At 44.5% G+C, this 20,233-nt stretch overlaps 1 protein-coding gene across 3 annotated transcripts in view; it reads left to right on the forward strand.

The window, feature by feature from the left end:
- LOC127429003 (glutamate receptor 4-like) overlaps positions 1–20,233 on the forward strand; it is a 155,275-nt gene that overhangs the window by 131,544 nt on the left and 3,498 nt on the right. Inside the window, exons 12-15 of one of the 3 annotated variants that reach the window (XM_051677716.1) lie at positions 12,070–12,268; positions 13,188–13,435; positions 17,428–17,542; positions 19,263–19,400. In XM_051677716.1, the coding sequence (XP_051533676.1) occupies positions 12,070–12,268; positions 13,188–13,435; positions 17,428–17,542; positions 19,263–19,400 (700 nt within the window). Of the gene's footprint in view, positions 1–12,069; positions 12,269–13,187; positions 13,436–17,427; positions 17,543–18,245; positions 18,361–19,262; positions 19,597–20,233 lie in introns of all 3 variants that reach the window. The other 2 variants (XM_051677718.1, XM_051677719.1) reach the window with 2 other exon arrangements.

The following is a 20,233-nucleotide window of genomic DNA, read 5'->3' on the forward strand; positions in this document are numbered from 1 at the left end:
AGCTCTCCATGAGCTCATTTCTCTCCGGCCAATACCACCACTGTCTTTCAGTGTTTCAGCCTAAATTTCACTCCCCAATTCCTCCCTATCCTACACCTATTGGTTTCCTATCCCTCAAACGGACCCTAATGTGAGGCTGCCTCCTCAAGCGGCTCCGTTCGTTCTATCTTCCTTGGCACCTCTGCCCATCTTGCACACAAGGCTAGGCAAGCACCCCCCTTCCCTTCCAGTACATCGTTTCAGGTTCCATTCTTTTTTGGGGTGGAAAGATATTGTCATTAAAATCAATCGGTTCCCCTTATTCCTTCCAACACATCATTCCACGTCTCACGAGGTTACGATGCCAGCGACTTGCTGTTCCGTTTCTTGGTTTCTTTTGGGTGGCATTCAAGCTCAGGTCAAGTCTCGAGCCCTCTGCCAAGGACAGCAAGCCACATATGTTTATGCTATCCTCACTGCAGGATTACATTAACTTGTAAACTTCTGAAATGGTGTTTTATTAACAAAGTTCGGGAGGAGCAAGTTCATTTAATCTGACCAATCACACAGCCAGATTAAGAGCCCTCCACTAGGGACAGCAAGCCACATATGTTTACGCTATCCTCACTGCGGGATTACAATAACTTGCGAACTACTGAAATTAGGACAACTAAAAAATAAGGTCTATTTGGTCTCAGACGCGGAGGCAACTGGGATTCGTCCTCCGCCACCCGGATTGAGGCGAGTCACTAAGTGACCACGAGGACTTAGAGCGCATTGGGAATTGGGCATTCCAAATTGGGAGAAAAAGGGGGAAAAAATCCAAAAAAATAAATACAAATAAATTATAAAAACATATGGTCTATTTAGTGTCCCTTCAGAATTATTTTGTGCCTTGACACAGGAGTGTTTTCTTGATAGCAAAAAAAAGACAGGCATGCATAAATTCATGATGCCCATTTTGCACTGCAATCATGTAACCTGATTAGCATGATCAGGGTGAGGTGAGAATTTAAACAGTGTTTGGCTTTATCACTTCGCCCCCATTGTGGTTGATATCCCCGCCTGCCCACTCTTTAAATAGCCAATCTGTCTTCATCAGAGATCTCCCTCTTAGTGGAAGAGACCCGCACCTACACAGCCCTTGATGCTGTGGAGACTCATCAGAGTTCAAGGGTTTGCGATTTTTGTCAATACAAAGATCCTTGTACTAAAAGACATGTTTTGACGTGATGCATTTCATACTGTAAACTACTGAAGATTGAATGCTAAGGTGTCAGCTGTTTGTAGGGTCCAAAATTAACACTGACCAAGCATTTTTTGTAAAAAAAAATTAGTCTGATCTCATGAAAATTATGTGACTGCTTTTGAGTAATTTTCAATATTTAGCCTGTGCTCTAAATCTAGATAATCATGTGTGTGTCGCTAAAAACGCAAGCAGTTCGGCTTTCTCAGACTGTATGAAGTTGCTAACATTAGCTGCCTTTCAAACAATTAGGCTACGCTAGTCACCACGGTCCAGGTCCGGACCCCAATTTGATTCCATCTGGACCACAATACATCATGACGACGGTTGCGCCCTTTCAACGTCTCTAGTGAGCAGCGCGACAAAACAACAGTGCTGTGTATACCAGATCTGATCTTTCTGCGCTGTATTCTTGAATATTATTCTCCAGCACCGAACACGCTTCATTTATGCCCTGTCTCGCTCTGTACGCGTTGCTTCTTTTCCCACAATGTGAGTAGCAGGGTTGGGGAGTAACGGAATACATGTAACAGGATTACATATTTAAAATACAAAATATAAGTAACAGTATTCCACTACAGTTATAATTTAAATCATTGGTAATTAGAATAGAGTCACATTCAAAAAGTATTTGGATTACTGAAGAGATTACTTTGCATTTTATTGTCATTTGTTTCATTTAATATTTAGTCCTTTCAGATGGAAAACATTTATACATATAAATGATGCGATTCAAAGTGCATTTGAACAGCGGTGAAACACTTTCTTATGATGTGTTACACTCATACGAGCAGACAGGTAAGTAAGTTTGAAGTAAGTTTGGAGCAGAAGAAATAGAAATAAACCTTGTGTAAACTGTCAGCTTTACGCTAAGCCAAAATGCTATTTCTAACCATTTTACATGCACGTTACCAGGCACAATCATATTTTTTTATCAAGAATATTCACATTGGATCATAATTTCTTTTTTCTAGTAAGACCTTAGATATTAGGGCAAAAATCGTATTCATGATAATAATTTTTGTATTGAGTTTTTATAGTCAAAACAGGTGAAAAAATCTACCAGTGCTGAAGAAGTAATCCAAAGTATTTAGATTATGTTACTGACCTTGAATAATCTAATGGAGTATGTTATAAATTACATTTTACAGCATGTATTCTGTAATCTGTAGTGGAATACATTTCAAAAGTAACCCTGAGTAGACATGAGGCGCTGCATAAATTGATGCGGTTTCAGAGCGCCTTTAGACCATAATGTTGTTTCCTTCTAAATTTAGTTTTATTAATCAGCATGTCATGAGCCTTTAATAATATTTAGTAGATTGCTGTTCTAATTTTGTGAAATTAATCAGATGTCTTCATCTCTGGCATGTTTGACAAGGAATGACCATAAAATTACTAGTTTGTTGCCGAGTTTTTCTAACTCTAATGAAAATGTAAAAATGGTCCATTCAGACTTTTATATTTCTACAATTTCTCTCAGGGATTATCCCTGAATCCCCATACAGTATCATTTCTCAGTCAGAAGGACCATACTTACTATCTGAATGTAACAAAATATAAAAATTATTTGAATGTAAAAATGATATGCTGTCATTATGCTTCAAGATGAACAGATGACCTTTAACATTTATATCCAACTGCACTTGATTGATAAACTATAAAATATTTCAATATTTTGGTAGAATATCCCTCAGATACCACTGCTTTGGCTGTCTCTGGGCCCCCAATGCAGTTTTGTATAGACTATTTTGACTGTTTGGGGTTTTTTTCCTTCTTCTTCTTCTTTTCTTCTTCTGCCAACTTGGAAATAAAAAAAAAAATGTGCAATGTGCAAATGTGAATGTGTATCGTGATAAATATCGATATTGGACGTTATGAGAAGTATATTGTGACAATATGTTTGGCCATATTGCTCAGCCCTAGTGGCAACATTTTGGCAAAATGACATTACATGGCTCCTTAAATGTATCACGGCGGTTCAGAAGTGAAATGTCCACTGTGTGGCATTAAAACCTAATAATATTTCCTTCCAAACAGATGGGGTTTGTAGGGTTAATGCAGTGTTAATCTCATAAACGAAATCACTGACGAAAACGTTCATTGATGAAGGTTTTTTTTATTTCGTCAACAATAATGAAGATGAGACAAAAAAGGCGCATCATGACGATAAATAAACGATTTTATTAAAGCATACTATTGACGAAAATATGACGAGATAAAAATTATACTCCAAGGTATTAACAGTGCAAGATATGAAAAGGAGAAGAAACCCCCCCAATTAGAGATTTATACTTGTGCAAATTGGAAATATTCTGCCTAATGTTGTACTTATTGTGTGCAATCTGGCAACCGCTCTTACTAGCTTTCCCCCTTTGAACAAACTTAGCTATTTCTAGTGTGATATTCTGTTTAAGGAAAAGTGTTACACGGCCACTCCATGTCCATTCTTGAAGCAGCTTGTGCTGTTTGGTGCTACTAAGTTTGCAGGCAAACCTTCTCAGTGATGAACTTTAATAAAATATAAACATAGATCTCAGCATCACTGACACGCGGAATGGTAATCATTAACATGCGAGCAAAAGCAAGCGAGAGATGAATATATATTTATTATTTGTGCAATTTAGAAATGTTGAAGTCCCTCGCACCTATATTTTAATTTGACTCTTGCAGTAATCATTTATCATTGTCACACAGCCTGTTTTATTCAGCTGTGTGCTAAGTGTAAAGCCAAACCATTGGCAGACAAACTATTGATGAGATCCATATTATGACCCTTTTAGCACGTAAAAGGCTTATGTTTTGAGAATAAAATAAGTAAACTGTCCCGATTTGTGACAAACATTAAAATTTCTATAATTTTTTTATTTAAAATATATTTTATTTACTTTTTTTTTTTTTTAACAGATCCCTGATTTAGAGAGTGTCAAATTGAATAATAAAATACCAGGGAAGTTGAGATGGTAAAGTAAATAATTTATAATTATGCTCAGCCTTTATTCAGTTTTTTTAATGGCTGATAGAAAAGTATCTACCATTGTAGAGCAATACAATACTTTAGGCAATTGCAGAATAGTCCCAATAGTCACATATACACTTCAGAAAATTTAGTACACAAATATTTCTGGCTTAAAAGATACAAGAACCAAATCAATGTGGAACACTGTATCTCAAAAGGAGTACAATGTGGCCCCCTATGCACTACTTAAAGCCCGATATGGCCCCTGTACCAAAAAAGTTGCCCACCCCTGACCTAACCGATAGTGTCATAAAAAAGCAAATGTCAAATAAAAAATGCAATTGCCAAAGCAACCACTTCGTTTTGTGGTGTTCTACTACACTTTCGACTCACTTGTCGACTCTCTTGCTCTTTGGGACTTGAACCCCGGTAATTTGCATTGCTAATGCACAATTTGCATAACTGCGCAATTTGATTGCACTTGAACAAGCTTGTAAATGTAGTTGGTAATGTAATGCAAATGTTAAATATATCGCCTTTTAAGCTGTGCACAGTAGTAAAAGTGTTTGATATCATACAGTAATACTGTATCGTGTGAGGAACAGTGCAAAATGTGTTTATAATATGAAGTGATAATGTGCCATTTACTTGTGATTTGAGTGAAAGGGAATAAAACTTGTAGTTGTAGCACCTCTAGTGTTCTTTTCACAAGGAATCTGCCAACGAGACACGTAAAAATAATATTCCAATATGTAGGTATATTAACGTGTTTCTATGAGACCAAGTTGAAAACGTCTTGGTTACTGTTGTAACCTCCGTTCCCTGACGGAGGGAACGAGACGTTGTGTCGATGTAGTGACACTAGGGGTCGCTCTTGGGAGCCCCAAACATCTCTAATCTTTGAGAAAAGGCCAATGAGAATTGGCAAGTGGAATTTGCATGCCACTCCCCCGGACAAACGGGTATAAAAGGAGCTGGCTTGCAACCACTCATTCAGGTTTTGTGCTGAGCAGCCGAGACAAGGTCACGGCCATTTCAGCGGATAGTACAGTGTTGTGGCAAGAGGGACACAACGTCTCGTTCTCTACATCAGGGAACGGAGGTTACAACAGTAACTGAGATGTTCCTCTTCTGTCACTCACTCGGCGTTGTGTCGGTGTAGTGACACTAGGGGTCCCTATAGAAAAACTCCACGACAGCTGGACCATGTTATGTGAACTGCCGATGCAGGTGCAAGCAAGCAAGCTGCTGCGTGCGTAATAGCAGGTGCATCAGTCTGCACGTAGCCTCACCCAATGCCCCAAAAGACATCATGTAGTTCCCCACACCCCTGATGGGGGGAAGCGACGTAACTAGCATGGGAGCAGGCCGCGCCAGCCATGGCCTTTTCTCTCTATATTTCTCTCCACAGAGTATTAGATTTGGCTGGGGCCATCTAACGCTATTACACGCACTGGGGAAGGTGTTCTTTTCCTTTCCTATTCTTTCAGGGGGGAAAGACCTCACGGAGACCACATCCTGCCCGAAGGGGAGGTAACATGGCAATATGTCACGTGGGCTGACCAACCACACATGGAAGAGGCGCGGTGGTAGGTCCTGCCTCGAAGGGGAGGTAACGTGGCAATACGTCACGTGGGCTGACCAACCACACATGGAAGAGGTGCGGTGGTAGGTCCTGCCTCGAAGGGGAGGAGCTCTACAACACAGCGACCAGGGGCAGAGAGAGCTCTGCCCAAGGGAGACGCGGGTCTGCCAACAGGGAGACCATACTGCGGAAATACATCACAGGGGGCTACCGGAGTAACCGACACCTGTGGAGCACCTACCCCAGTACAGGGCAAATTAGCACACGTACTGGATCTGGCTGCGAATTCCTCCGCCGAATTCGCAAGCCACGGGGCTAGGGAGGAAGACATCCATGGTTCACGGGTTCGTGAACTCGCATGGGAGAAGAAGTGCACGTCTTCGCCTCACAGAGGGGAAAGGCGCTGTAAGAAAGCGGTATACCCAGCCAGCTGTCCCGTAAATTTACCTGTTCGTACCTAACAATGCACGGAACGAAACCGGCTCAACCCGGAGATCACAAAATCTTGTGAAGGTATTGGGTGTTGCCCAGCCCGCTGCCTTGCAGATGTCTGCTAGAGAGGTGCCATTGGCCAGTGCCCATGAGGATGCCAGACTCCTCGTAGAGTGTGCTCGTATTCCCAAAGGGGCGGGCACGGCCTGGGCCTGGTATGCCAGCACGATGGCGTCCACGATCCAGTGGGCAAGCCTCTGTTTGGAGACAGCATTCCCTTTCCGCTGTCCGCCAAAGCAGACAAAGAGATGCTCAGAGCATCTAGAGCTCTGCGTGCGATCCAAATAGATGCGCAAAGCATGCATCGAACACAGCAACGATAAGACTGGGTCTGCCTCCTCCCGGGGCAGCTTCACTTGCAGGCTCACCACCTGACCCATAAAGGGGTCATGGGAACCTTGGGCACATAGCCCGGTCGGGGTCTCAAGACCACGTGAGAACACTCTGGACCGGACTCCAGGCAGTTGTCACTGCCAGAGGACGCCTGCAGGTCCCGAACCCTCTTGATGAATTTCGTGAGCGCAGTCAGGAGGGCCGTCTTCAAAGAGGGGGCTTTCAGCTCAACTGGCTGTAGGGGCTCAAACGGGGCTCTCCAAAGGCCCAAAAGGACCACAGAGAGATTCTGAGGGAAAGAGGTGTAGCCTAGGAGGATTCCGCCTTCTGGCGCCTTTCAGGAACCTGATAATCAGGTCGTGCTTCCCCAAGGACTTACCGTCCGCCACGTCATGGTGTGCCGCTATGGCGGCCACATACACCTTCAAGGTGGAGGGGGACAGCTGCCCCTCCAGCCTTTCCTGCAGGAAGGGAAGCACTGACAGACTGCTCATCTCTGGGGGCCTTCGCCTCGGGAAGAACACCAATTTTCGAACGAACGTCACTTCAGGGCAAAATAGCTGCCTTGGCCTGAGTGACCGTGTCTACCACTGCCAGTGGTAAGCCACTTAAATCTTCTGTGTCCCATCCAGGGACCAGACATGGAGATTCCAGAGGTCTGGGCACGGGTGCCAGATGGTGCCCCGTCCCTGAGAGAGAAGGTCCTGCCTCAGGGTAACTTGCCATGGAGGGGCTGTCACAAGGAGCGTGAGATCTGAGAACCAAGTCTGAGTGGGCCAGTACGGTGCCACGAGGGTGACCTGTTCCTTGTCCTCCATGACCTTGCACAAAGTCTGTGCAAGTTGGCTCACTGGGGGGGCGCACATTTGCGCAGCCCCTGGGGCCAGCTGTGTGCCAGCGCGTCTGTGCCAAGGGGATCCCCCATCAGAGAATACCAGAACGGGCATTGTGAGGATTCCTGGGAAGCAAACAGGTCTACCTGTGCTTCGCCGAATCGACTCCAAAACAGCTGGCCCACCTGGGGTGGAGTCTCGACTCACCCCTGAGCATCACCTGCCGCGACAGCACATCTGCTGTACGGTTCGGGGCGCCTGGGATGTGAGTGGTCCGCAGCGACCTCAGTCGTTGGACCTAAGCTGCCTTGGCAGTTTATATACGCCACCGTCGCCGTGTTGTCTGGCCGGACCAACACGCCTTTGCCCTGGATCAATGGCAAAAGCCTCTGCAGGGCGAGCAGTACCACCAACAACATGAGGCTGTTGATATGCCAACACAGTCGTGGTCCTGTCCAGGAGCCAGCGGCTGCATGCCCATTGCACACGGTGCCCCAGCCTAACTTGGAGGCAACTGTCATAACCACGACACGCCTGGACGCTTGCTGTAAGGGAACCCTTGCCCTTGAAAATGCAAGGTCTGTCCAAGGGCTGAAGAAGTGGTGGCAGATCGGCGTGATGGCCACGCGATGTGTGCCACGACGCCATGCCCATCTCGTGACTCGAGTCTGAAGCTAGTGCTGGAGCGGTCTCATATGCATCAACCCGATCGGCGCAGCCATCGCCGAGGACATCATATGCCCCAGTAGCCTCTGAAACTATTTCAGTGAGACCGCCGTACTCCACCTGAATGACTTCAAGCAGTTCAGCACCGACTGTGCGCACTCGCTCGTGAGGCACGCTATCATGGAGACTGAGTCTAACTCCTTCCCGACAATAGAAATGCTCTGAACCCCAGTTTCAGCTTGCTCTTTTCCCAGTTGACCCGAAGCCCTAAACGACTGAGGTGCCTGAGCACCAGGTCCCTGTGTGCACACAACAGATCTCAAGAGTGAGCTAGAAACAGCCAGTCATCGAGATAGTTGAGGATGTGAATGCCCACTTCCCTAGCAGGGCAAGAGCTGCTTCCATGACTTTCGTGAAGATGAGAGGCGACAGTGACAAGCTGAAGGGGAGGACCTTGTACTGATATGCCCGGCCTTCGAAAGCAAACCACAGGACGGGTCTGTGTCAAGGTAGAACCAAGACGTGGAAGTACGCGTCCTTCAGGTCTACCGCCGCGAACCAATCTGATGCCGGATGCACGCTAAAATGCATTTCTGCATCAGCATCTTGAACGGGAGTCTGTGCAGGGCCTGGTTCAGAACTCGAAGGACCAAGATTGGCCACAACCCACCGCCTTTCTTCGGTACGATGATGTAAGTGCTGTAAAGCCCTTTCCTCATCTCGGCTGGAGGGACAGGCTCTATCGTGTCCTTCTGCAGAGGGGCCGCGATCTCCGCACGCAGGGTGGCGGCGTTCTTGTCCTGCACCGAGGTGAAGTGGACGCCGCTGAACTGGGGCGGACACCTGGCGAACTGAATCACGTAGCCGAGTCGGATGGTCCTGGCCAGCCATCACGATGGGTTGGAAAGCGCTAACCACGCGTCCAAGCTCCGGGCGAGGAGCACTAAGGGGACAATCGCGTTTAACGTACCTGTGGGTGGGGCCTCGCGGCAGGGGGAGCAGGGGATGCCACGTTGAGGAGGCTTGCTTCATCTCAAACTCATAGCTGCGCTGAGGGGGCCCTCGAAGCACTTACCTTGCTCCATGTACCTGGCGTCAGGGGGGTCGGTGACGGGGGAGGAGGGACTTTTTGTCCGTCCTCATAGCTCATCACAACCCCCTGGTCGTGGATGTGAGTGTGGTGCAGTCGGGCGCGCGAAGCGGGGGGGCCCGCGTTTGCGACGTCCAAGTCACAGGTGCTCAGTTTCTGGTTGCCGTGATAACGGTGGTCATAAACACTGACTGTGTGACCCAAGGATTGAGGAAACTGCTCTTTTTTTAAATGTGGGTACCGCAGCCCGTTCAGGGTGTGGAGAACACAAAACAAAGGGGGAACATAAGATTTACCTCCCGGCCCTCCACCGGGGGACGGAGTGGTCTGGATACCAGCTCCATGGTAGCAGCAGACATCTCCCTCCCTGGGTCATCCATCTCAGGGGTGCTTAGGAGCCTTCCGGGTCCTTCCACCCGGTCGTGAGGTGGGGGGCGTCAGCTTCCTGCGGGGGGTCTATGCTGGGGACGAGAACTGGGCTCGGGCTGTGGCAGAGCTGCCTGGGCTTTCACCGCTGCAGGGGGACGCCCTCGGCGAGCAGACGGGTATGGGATCTTGAGCCGTGCCGGGGCAAGATGTGCTGTATCGCCTCTGTCTGCTTCACCGCGAGAACTGCTGGGAAAAGTCCTCAACGATGTCGCTGAATAGGCCGATCTGGGAGATGGGAGCGTTGAGAAAGCAAGCCTTGTCAGCGTTCCTCATCTCGACCAGATTCAGCCACAGGTGGCGCTCCTGGACCACCAAGGTGGACATCGCCTGCCTGAGTGCTCGCGCCATGACCTTTGTCGCCTGGAGGGCAAGGTCGGTCACTGAGCGCAGCTCCTGCATCACATCGGGATCAGGACTACCCACGTGCAGCTCTTTCAGTGCCTTGGCCTGGTGTACTTGCAGGAGGGCCATGGCATGCAGGGCAGAGGCGGCCTGTCCAGTGGCACTGTAGGCTTTAGTTGCCAGAGACAACGTAGTTCTACAGGCCCTGGAGGGGAGCGCCGGATGATCCTGCCAGGTGGCGGCATTTTACGGGCAGAGATGCACCACAACCGCCTAATCCACCTGAGGGATCTCCGCATACCTGTGGGCCGCTCTGCCGTTGAGGGTAGTGAGAGCGGACAGGCTGGGAAGATGGGGACCGGGGGGGCGCAGCTGTGAGTGGCACCCCGAGCCCAGGAACCAGTCATCTAGCCGCGAGGGCTCAGGGGAGGGTGGAGGGTTCCAGTCCAACCCGACACTCGCAGTGGCCCGGGCAAGCATGGCGGTCAGCTCTGCGTCGGCCTCAGACTGGGCGGGCAGACACGTAGGTGGCAGCCTAGTTGAGTCCTCAGCATCCGACATCGCCAGTGCGCTCTCCGACGCAGCGATCGAGGGCTCATCCTGCTCACAAGCCCCGAGAGAGATGTTAGGCTGGCCGTGAAGTGAGCTGGTCTCATCTTGGAACTCGACGGGGGCAGATGAGCATTTTGGGGAACGGGAGGTCCGCAGGGAATTACCCGGCGAGACCGCGCCCCTTAAATCTCCTCCAGCACCAGCCGGGCCGGCCTTGTACCCATAGGTAGAAGGCACAGCACGGGGGCGGCTGGAGTGGCTTTCCCTCAGAGGAAGGAAAGCCGCGACCGCAACGTTGCCATGGTCATGTTCTCGCAATGAAAACACGAACCATCCACGAACACTACCTCAGTGTGAACGCGGCCAAGACACGTGAGGCAGCGCCCGTGGCCATCAGAGGTGGAGAGATAATGACCGCATCCAGGAATCACACAAAGACGGAAAGGCATCTTTAAAAAGACGTGTCTTTAAAAAGACGTTCACGTCAATGTGTTGCTCTGATAGAGGAAAATATATTCTTTGCAGAAATATATACTCTCTCAGTAGCGCTGTCGAAGCGCCCAGGGGCATAGTCTGAACTAAGCGTGCAGAAGAAGAGAAAGCCGCTGAAATGCACCGTATATCCAACAGCATACGCTTCTTAGTGAGATGAATGGACTGGCAGTGGAATTCAGCTCGCTGACACACAACCACTCGGCTATGAAGAAAAAATCTGAATGAGTGGTTGCGACCCAGCTCCTTTTATACCCGTATGTCCAGGGGAGTGGCATGCAAATTCCACTCACCAATTCTCATTGGCCTTTTCTCAAAGATTAGAGGTGTTTGGGGCTCCCAAGAGCGACCCCTAGTGTCACTACATCGACACAATGTCGAGTGAGTGACAGAAGGGGAACTGCAACAAATACATGGTTTAGGTTTAAATGTAGGAATCAGAGTGAATATACATTACTGTGCAAAATTTTTAGGCACTTGTGAAAAATGTTGTATAGTGAGGATGTCTTTAAAAAATAATGCCATAAATAGTTTTAATTTATCAACTGACATCATACAAAGTCCAGTAAACATAAAAAAGGTAAATCAATATTTGGTGTGACCGCCTTTGCCTTCAAAACAGCACCAATTCGTACATCTGGACACAGTTTTTCTTGGTTGTTGGCAGACAGGATGTTCCAAGCTTTTTGGAGAATTTGCCACAGTTCTTCCATCTATTTAGGCTGTCTCAATTGTTTCTGTGTCTTCATGTAATCCCAGCCTGACTCGATGTTCAGTGGGGGGGCTCTGTAAGGGCCGTGCCATCTGTTGCAGGGCTCCCTGTTCTTCTATTCTATTTGCAAAAGGAATGAAATTACTTTCAATTGTTTTAAAACTCCAATTGATGTTTCTTTTCTGGTCATCTCTTTCCTTTTTTCTCCTGCTTTTCTCAATACCCCTTTTCCTGCACTTGCCCTTGTTTTGTCAATGTTATTATCCTTTTCTTTCATTGCTGTGTCATTCACCAATCCTTCAAACCCTCCCTGCATGGTCATTTTCCTTTCCACTCTCCTATCTCAACTGTCGCTGCAGGTCTCTGTCTGGACGCATCGTGGGTGGAGTGTGGTGGTTTTTCACCCTCATTATCATCTCCTCCTACACGGCCAACCTGGCTGCCTTCCTCACTGTGGAGAGGATGGTGTCACCCATTGAGAGCGCCGAGGACCTGGCCAAGCAGACAGACATAGCGTATGGTACACTAGACTCAGGCTCCACCAAAGAGTTCTTCAGGGTGAGTGAGCAAAGCTAATGGGTTGAGGGGGGAGATAATGTTTTGTTGTTTGGGGGGGTGGTGAAAGGAGGGAATGACTCAAAGATGAGAAGACTTCAAATGGTAATTTCATAAAAATAAAAAAAATAAAGAAATTGCTAAAAATTCAGTGATTAAAGGGTTAGTTTACCCAAAAATGAAAATTCTGCTATCATTTACTCACCTTCATACCATTCCAAACCTGTATGACCTTTTATTTTGTGGAACACAAAAGGAGAAATTCTGAGGACTGTGCTGGTGTAACCAGCACTGCTCACCCCGCTCCAAACGGGACTCAAACTGGCATCTCCGGCATGGGAGGCGGGTGCGCTAACAAGGAGGGCTAAAGGCTACAGCCTCTAGCATCATTCGCTAGTGCACCTCTTGAGGTCAGGAGAGTGAGGTTTACACACTGCACAGCTATCTACCAGCTGGCTCCCGTTACACTGGTCACTCTTTTCAATGCAATTTCCATGGACCACTTTTGTGATACTTTGATGGTGCTTTTTTGTCCTTTTAATAGCTTGAAAGCTTCAGTCCCCGCTAATTGTACACTGAAGTCAAAAATATTATTAAACATGACAAAATCAACCTGACTACCTTAGGTTACACCAACAGAAGTAATTTTTGAAGGTTAGATCAAGAAGAAATAAATCCTTACTTTTTAAAGTGTAATTTGAAAAGTCTTTAGTCTTAAGTCATACAGGTTTAGACCAACATGAGGTTAAATAAATGATGACAGAATTTTCATTTTGGAGTGGACTATTTCTTTAAATAAACTAAGCAAAGGAATAATGCTGTTAATATTAAATGACGCTGCAATTCAATTACTAGCAAAGCTTCTGCGCCCTCCCTTTGCACACTTCACTGGCATTCTCTCCACCTTTACCCCAACTTTCAGAGGTCAAAGATAGCTGTTTACGAGAAAATGTGGAGCTACATGAAGTCAGCCGAGCCCACGGTATTCACTAAGACCACAGCAGAGGGTGTGGCACGGGTGAGAAAGTCCAAAGGAAAGTACGCCTTCCTACTGGAGTCAACTATGAATGAGTATACGGAACAGCGCAAACCCTGCGACACCATGAAAGTTGGAGGCAACCTGGACTCCAAAGGCTACGGGGTGGCCACACCCAAGGGCTCACAGTTAAGGTGGGTGGAGTAGTATAACAATATGTCACGTGTTGTTATGGTATTCCACCTTCCCTGGCGTGCCTATTTCTATTGTTTCTTCTATTTCTTTCTTTTTGCTTTGCTCACATTTATGTGTTCTTGTTTGCTGTTAAGGGTCTTGTATACATAGTGCTATGTTTTTTTCTCATTCTGTTTTTTTTTTTTTTTTTTTTTTTTTTGTAATATAGCCCCAAGCAGGTAATTGCAAATTGATGCATGCATGTCGATGCTACTAAAGATTTGAAATGTAATGTTTGGATGTTTAGGTGATGGTCATGAATGTAAATGATCAGACAAGCCTGTGAAAATTCTGCCTGGTCTGACTCTACCTAACTCTCTTTCCCACATAGACTGGGTAGGAAGAAGGCCCATTAAAGACCACATGAAATCAAAATTTGAGTTTTGTGGCTTTTAGTCCATGGGCTCTATTTTCATGAGTGTTCTACGTTCTATAACCATGCACAACATCTTACCAATTTTCATGAGAGCGCTGATTCCAAGCCCAATTTTCGTGCCAGTGCAAAGTGCAAGTGGCCGTGAGTGGGAGTGTTTGCACTATCTGTGGGTGTATGTGCGCAAACTGAGGGTGTATTTTATGTAAATTAAGTGCCGCGAAGCGCAATTTTCTATTTTCCTGAGAAATAGGTCATTGTGCTAAGACGTTTCAAAAGCAGGCCTGTTTGCAGTGCAAAGTCTAAACTCAGTTCCTGCATTTGCAGTTTGGAGATTCCACCAGCAGGTGGTAATAAAGTCCATGTCATAACTCTGAAAATATAGTGGAACGTCAAATTATGTCCATGACGATCACTTTTGTAGCCGGTTTATGAAACAAATATTTATGAGATCTTTAAGTCATGGTTTATTTTTAAATTATTAATATTATGTTTATATTTACAATTGTATATATGATACAATAATTTGTAATGGTATTTTTTTTCACATGTTGTCTTAGAGTAATTTTTAAGTCACTGCAAAAGGCGCTGGTCGAAGAAGTTGGGGAGAGCAAAATGTTTGGATTTGGTATGATTTTTTTGATCACTTCATTATTCTGATTATATTTTCATTTCATTTGAAGTGTAATTTGAATTTAGAAATATTTTTGGTTAAAAAAAAATGTGTCAAAATCAAAATCGACCGTTACAGTCACTGTTAATAGGCTACTAGCCATGATTTGTGTGTCAGTAGATAAAAATTATTTATAATACTTACGTTCTCTATAATTTAACAGAGTGTAAATCCAAATTCTAATGAGAACCACATTTTTCACGCATATAAAAGGAGCCTGTCACTGTCATAGAAATATGCCTGACATTCAACAGGACAGCAATTAATGCACACAAAAAACAAAACAAAAAAAAACATATTCCAGATTTCTATTCTTATAATTCATTGCATACAGTCCATTTACACTACCAACTTCTTATGAATTTGCTGTCTTTGTTTAAATTGCTGGTGCTTGACAGGGAATGGAATAGCACGTAACTGGAGATGAACCTCAGAATGAAATTGCACTTGACCCAGCCCATTAGTACTTTGCACACTTATTTATGCCAAACCCACTTTCGCCTAGACTTAGGGCATGCTTGCACGAAAATCCCAAAACTTCATGGCCATGCCCATTGACTTTGCACTTATGATTTAAAGCATAGCGCTGCGCTTAGTGCTAGCACTCTTAAAATAGGGCCCCGTATCTTTTAGCTTTAAAGCCATCTACAGTATATACTAGTGTACTCTAAAAAGTTAGCAAAAGTAACCTTTAGCAGTTAGCAGCTATACACATTTAAAAATTATAGTCTTTCTCTTTCAGGAAAATGGACAGAAATATTGATAACTCATCTTCCACTATAGATTTTTTTCCAGTCAATTGCTCTCTAGAATGAAAATATCCCCACCCTCTAATACCATATGCCAGCAACTAGCAAGTAGCAAATCATGGCTCATTGCTGTAGCATAACTGAAGCCAACTGGCTATAAAAAATTTATTAATTAAAAACAGATGATGCTTTTGATACTGGATGTTCTGCCCAAACATCATGTTTCAAAGGGAAATGTCTCAACACAGGAGAGAAAACCATGCTGGAATCTGTTTCATGGGGTCTTTAAAAATATTTAACCTTGCATAATTTAAACGAAAGCATTTTCCAATACTTAATAACAGTGTTTCTCAATCCTGGTCTTGGGGACCCATAGCACTGGGTATTTTGGTGTCCCTTATAAGATGCACCCAGTTCAGTTCACTGAGCTTCTACTACCGAGTTGATGTTTTGAATCAGGTGTATTAGATAAGGAAGAAATCCAAATTTGCAGTGCTGTGGGTCCCCAGGACCAGGATTAAGGAACACTGCTTTATTCAGAGAAGAGTCACTTAGAGATGATGGTCGCTCCCAGGATCAGCCATTTTGTTGCAGAGTTATCATCAGTCTATCTGACGCTCCTCCTGATCCTGAGGGGAAGAGCATCCAATGGCGTAGCAGCTTGATGTCAGACCAGTGCAGGAGATTTGCACGGCTTCAGATGTACAGCACAGTGTCCTTTAATGCTTTTCTTTCTCTTCCCCTCCTCAGTGTAGATGTGTCTCACTACATTCTTTCCCTGTTCCGTTCTTTGTTCCTGTGGGCTATGTTTATCAGTGTTGCATTCAGGATAAACTGCATTCAGGATAAACCTATCTTGAATCATTGAAATACATTTTACCCTCAAATATACCAGATCATATTGACATGTAAGACTTACACAGTGGGGTCCAAAAGTCTGAGACTGCAAAAAAAAAAAAAAATCTGTTTTGTCTTGTCTTTTGTTTTGCTTTTTGTTTTGTGTTGCTTTGCTTTGCTTTTTGCTTTGTTTAATTTAGCTTTGCTTTCCTTTTGTTTAATTTTGCTTTGCTTTGCTTTACTTTGCTTTTTGTTTTGCTTTTTGATTTGCTTTTTGCTTTTTGTTTTACTTTTTGTTTTGTTTTGCTTTGCTTTGCTTTAAAGAAATGTTTAAGATCTGCACTATGTCTAGGTCACTAATCAAATGTAAGCACATTTGTTACATTGGTCACGTTAACTACCTTGTAAAAAGCATATAACATGCTTTTTGGACATTCTCAAATCATGAATTAAAGCAAAATATTTTAATTTTTTAATTATACATAAAAATTTTAACCTAACGTTGCACTCCAATTTTTATTCTGATAACAACATTTGTTATGAAAAAATTTGTATTAAATTGCAAAATTGAAGCATTTTCACTGATTGCCTCATTTTTGGATCCCACTGTATAGTTATTCTATGATTTTTTATTTTTACTTATGTTTTTTTATTTATTTTTGTGTGTATATATAAAATTACATGAATTTATAGACTATGCATTTACTTATAGAATATTACCCAACTATACACATTGCAAAATTTGCAGGGAAATGTGCTGCCTGATGTTTGGGAGCAGAACTGCATTGCAAACTCCCTTATGCAGAGCCGAGGGTGGGAATGCAGGGGTCTGGGAAATAAAATCAAACTCAATCAGCACTTTCAGAGACTTAAATCCTCAGTGCTCATTTAAACAGTCTGTAAGCAGCATATAGGGAAAGTAACAGCCATTCAATATTGTGAGGTCCCTCTGTGCATCTCACAGCAATATTGAGTACATAGTAAAGCGGTAGAGTGAGGGACGGGAAATAAAGTAAGGCGGGTGGTGGGGGGTTAAAAGCGAGGGGAGATATTGATTTTTCCATTCCTCTATCTGGAGGTGTGTAGAATGGCTAGAGACAAATACGGCTGGTGTGAATTAACATGAAAACAAGAGAAGAGAGTTTTGTCCTCCGTGGTTCAGTGTTTTTTAGTGTTTCATAAGGGAAAGAGAGGTGGGAACGGGGCACGACTAATCTATAGAGCTTTCCAGCCCTTTCTTTCTTCAGTTACCCTGATTGGATTCTGCTCAACTATATGACACACTGCTGCTACTGACAAACTATGTTTTATCATTTCAAGAAGTGCAGTTAACCTGGCTGTTTTAAAACTGAATGAACAAGGCCTGTTGGACAAATTGAAAAACAAGTGGTGGTACGACAAAGGAGAATGTGGCAGCGGAGGAGGTGGTGAGAAGGTTAGCCACTATGTCAACCAACGTGGGTAAACAGTTTCCTCTGTAACGGAAGCATCTGCCGGGCCTTCACCAAATATTTGACCTTCAGTCTGACTATTTAGTTGGAAGAGAAAGAGGAATGCAATTACTTTCAGAGCACAAATATTTGCTGTGAATACTGGGTGCAAAGTCCTTCTTTGATCTTCTTTCATTCATCATGTTTACTGTCAAGTATTTTTTCTATGATAGTTCTGTCATGAATTTATGTCATGATTTCTGTCATGCTCAGCTCTAAAATATTTAATCAGCCAGAAATTGCTCTTATAAATGATAAACACGGAAAAGTCATTTAAGTCAACTAGTTTAGTTTGATCAATTAGTGTGGAAACCCTATAGAGGGATACAGAAAGGTTGATGCCCATGTTATATGCCAATAATTGTGGTTTAACAGTAATTGCTTCCAGTGTTGGTAGAGAAACAGGCCGTGGCAGTATGCGCCCATTACCTAAAGCGATGGAGCGAGATCCCATTCATATGTCTGTGGCTCCAGTGCCAGGCCCCTATTCTTCTCTTAAATGAAGCACAGAGACATGTATTACGATGGGACCTTTTGCTCTGTCACTTTACAACTGCTGTGTCAGCTGTTATGAGTGAATAACATAAAATAACATGTCCTATGATGTTATTTATGTTATTTGTGTTACATTCCTCTGCGCGGTTGAAGAACCCCCGTAAACCTTGCCGTTTTGAAACTGAGTGAATCAGGCATCTTAGACAAGCTGAAAAACAAATGGTGGTACGATAAGGGCGAGTGTGGACACAAGGACTCGGGAAGTAAGGTCAGTCCAAGTCTGGGACCATCACTGTTGTCTAATGCTCATGCAGACATGATGGCAGGCTGTGTCAGTAAAGACAGAAATAAATCAAAACCAGGATATCTAGCACATGCTCATCTGTAGGGAGTAGGAGACTGCAGATTTGTCAATTTCTCACCAATAATATGCTCTAAGCTTCTTTGGAGAGTTTCAGCATGCCCTGCATTTCTTCACTAAATCTTCAATGTCTCATTAGATTTCTGTTTTTATTAGTAGTCGAACACCTTTATACCTATAACCTGATAGGAATGGAAGTGACTTGGCTTTGAACGTATTCCAAGCTTACTTAGCTGAGTGTACCATTGATTTTTTGCATGACAAACCAAGCAGCCTGACTTTTGTGACTCCCTCAGAGAGCGAGAGAAGCCTCACACATGGAGATAAGCTAAAACGTAGTGAGAAGTTCAATCCCATGTCTGATCTTTTTAAGAGAACTTACAGTGTGTAATTACATGATAACAGGAGCTAGCAATCCACTGGAGAGTTAAGAAAAAATTGCATCTCCTGTAATTACATACAAATTGTCACCCCTTAAATTGCTTTTAAAGCATCGATGCCTGTCTAGCAAAGCAAAGTGAGGGAAATCGTCTCAGAAGTGATCCAAAGGTCAGCGAGATGACATTTTCAGATTAGCCTGAAAGCAAAGGTTGATTTTGAAGATTTGCATTTATTTACTGCATCTAAATTTGTACATTTGTGTGTGTTTGTGGTTGAATGCTTGTAGTGCATAGATTACTAGACTATAGCAAGTGCTTTGTCCGAGTGAATGCATGTGTGCGTGTGGGTTAGTGTTAAATGTGTCCTATCTCCACTCTCACCCCATTAACTTTCTGTCTTTCTGTCCCTTTTCCTCCTCTTGGATTCAGGACAAGAGCTCACAGGCCCTCAGTCTCAGTAATGTGGCTGGGGTCTTCTACATCCTGGTCGGTGGCCTGGGCCTGGCCATGCTGGTAGCTCTCATCGAGTTCTGCTACAAGTCCCGAAACGAGGCCAAGAGAATGAAGGTGGAACAGTCTGAACGTCGCCCCTCTTCCTCTCCTCTCCCCAGTCCCGTACCCCTCCCCAGCCCCCGCCCCTCGCCAGGGCCCAGTCCCACCCACAGCACTCAGAGTTTAGCCACATATAGAGAGGGTTACAACGTCTACGCCACTGAAGGAGTAGAGATGTAGGAGGTCAGATGTACGTAGGTGGCCGGGAGTAGTAAGTGGAGCTCCTCTGTATTCGGTGCAGTAGCTTGCCGTGTTGACCGTGTGAGTCCGTGGTAAAGCTTCTTGTGTTTGTGACGTCCTTGTTCTGTCTCCTCTCCGTGTACTCCAAGGGGAGACTTGCATTCACGTATTTGTGCATGCTGAAAACTGAGGCACCTGGATTGCACATGTTTGTAATCAAATGTCTGTGTGTAGTGACCTCTCATACAAGTGATTTCCACTCAGCAGTATACTTTTAAAACTAAACAAATAATACAGGAATGAAAAAGAATAGATAAAGTTTATTCTGATAAAGTGAGACTTTTGAAGTACTTTCACTATATGCAAAGTAGAGGTCTGCTACTCGACCTGAGCCCGACGGGACCCAACAAACCGTCAGGTTTTGGGCCGTGTTCGGGTCAATTTGAGTAAGCAGCTGTTCACGTCTGTGTGCATCTGTGTTATTTTTAAACAGTTTTTCTTTGTAAACATGCGTTGGACTGATGTCTTTGACTGTTGTGCTGCATTTCGCTGTTTTTCCATCATCTTGCGAATGACTACCGTATTTTTTAGACACCATGTCAAGTTAAAAGAATATTCAGGTTTCAATACAAGTTAAACTCAACTAACAGCATTTGTGACAATGTTGA

Source organism: Myxocyprinus asiaticus, chromosome 38 (assembly GCF_019703515.2).
Source record: "Myxocyprinus asiaticus isolate MX2 ecotype Aquarium Trade chromosome 38, UBuf_Myxa_2, whole genome shotgun sequence".
Lineage (NCBI taxonomy): Eukaryota > Metazoa > Chordata > Actinopteri > Cypriniformes > Catostomidae > Myxocyprinus > Myxocyprinus asiaticus.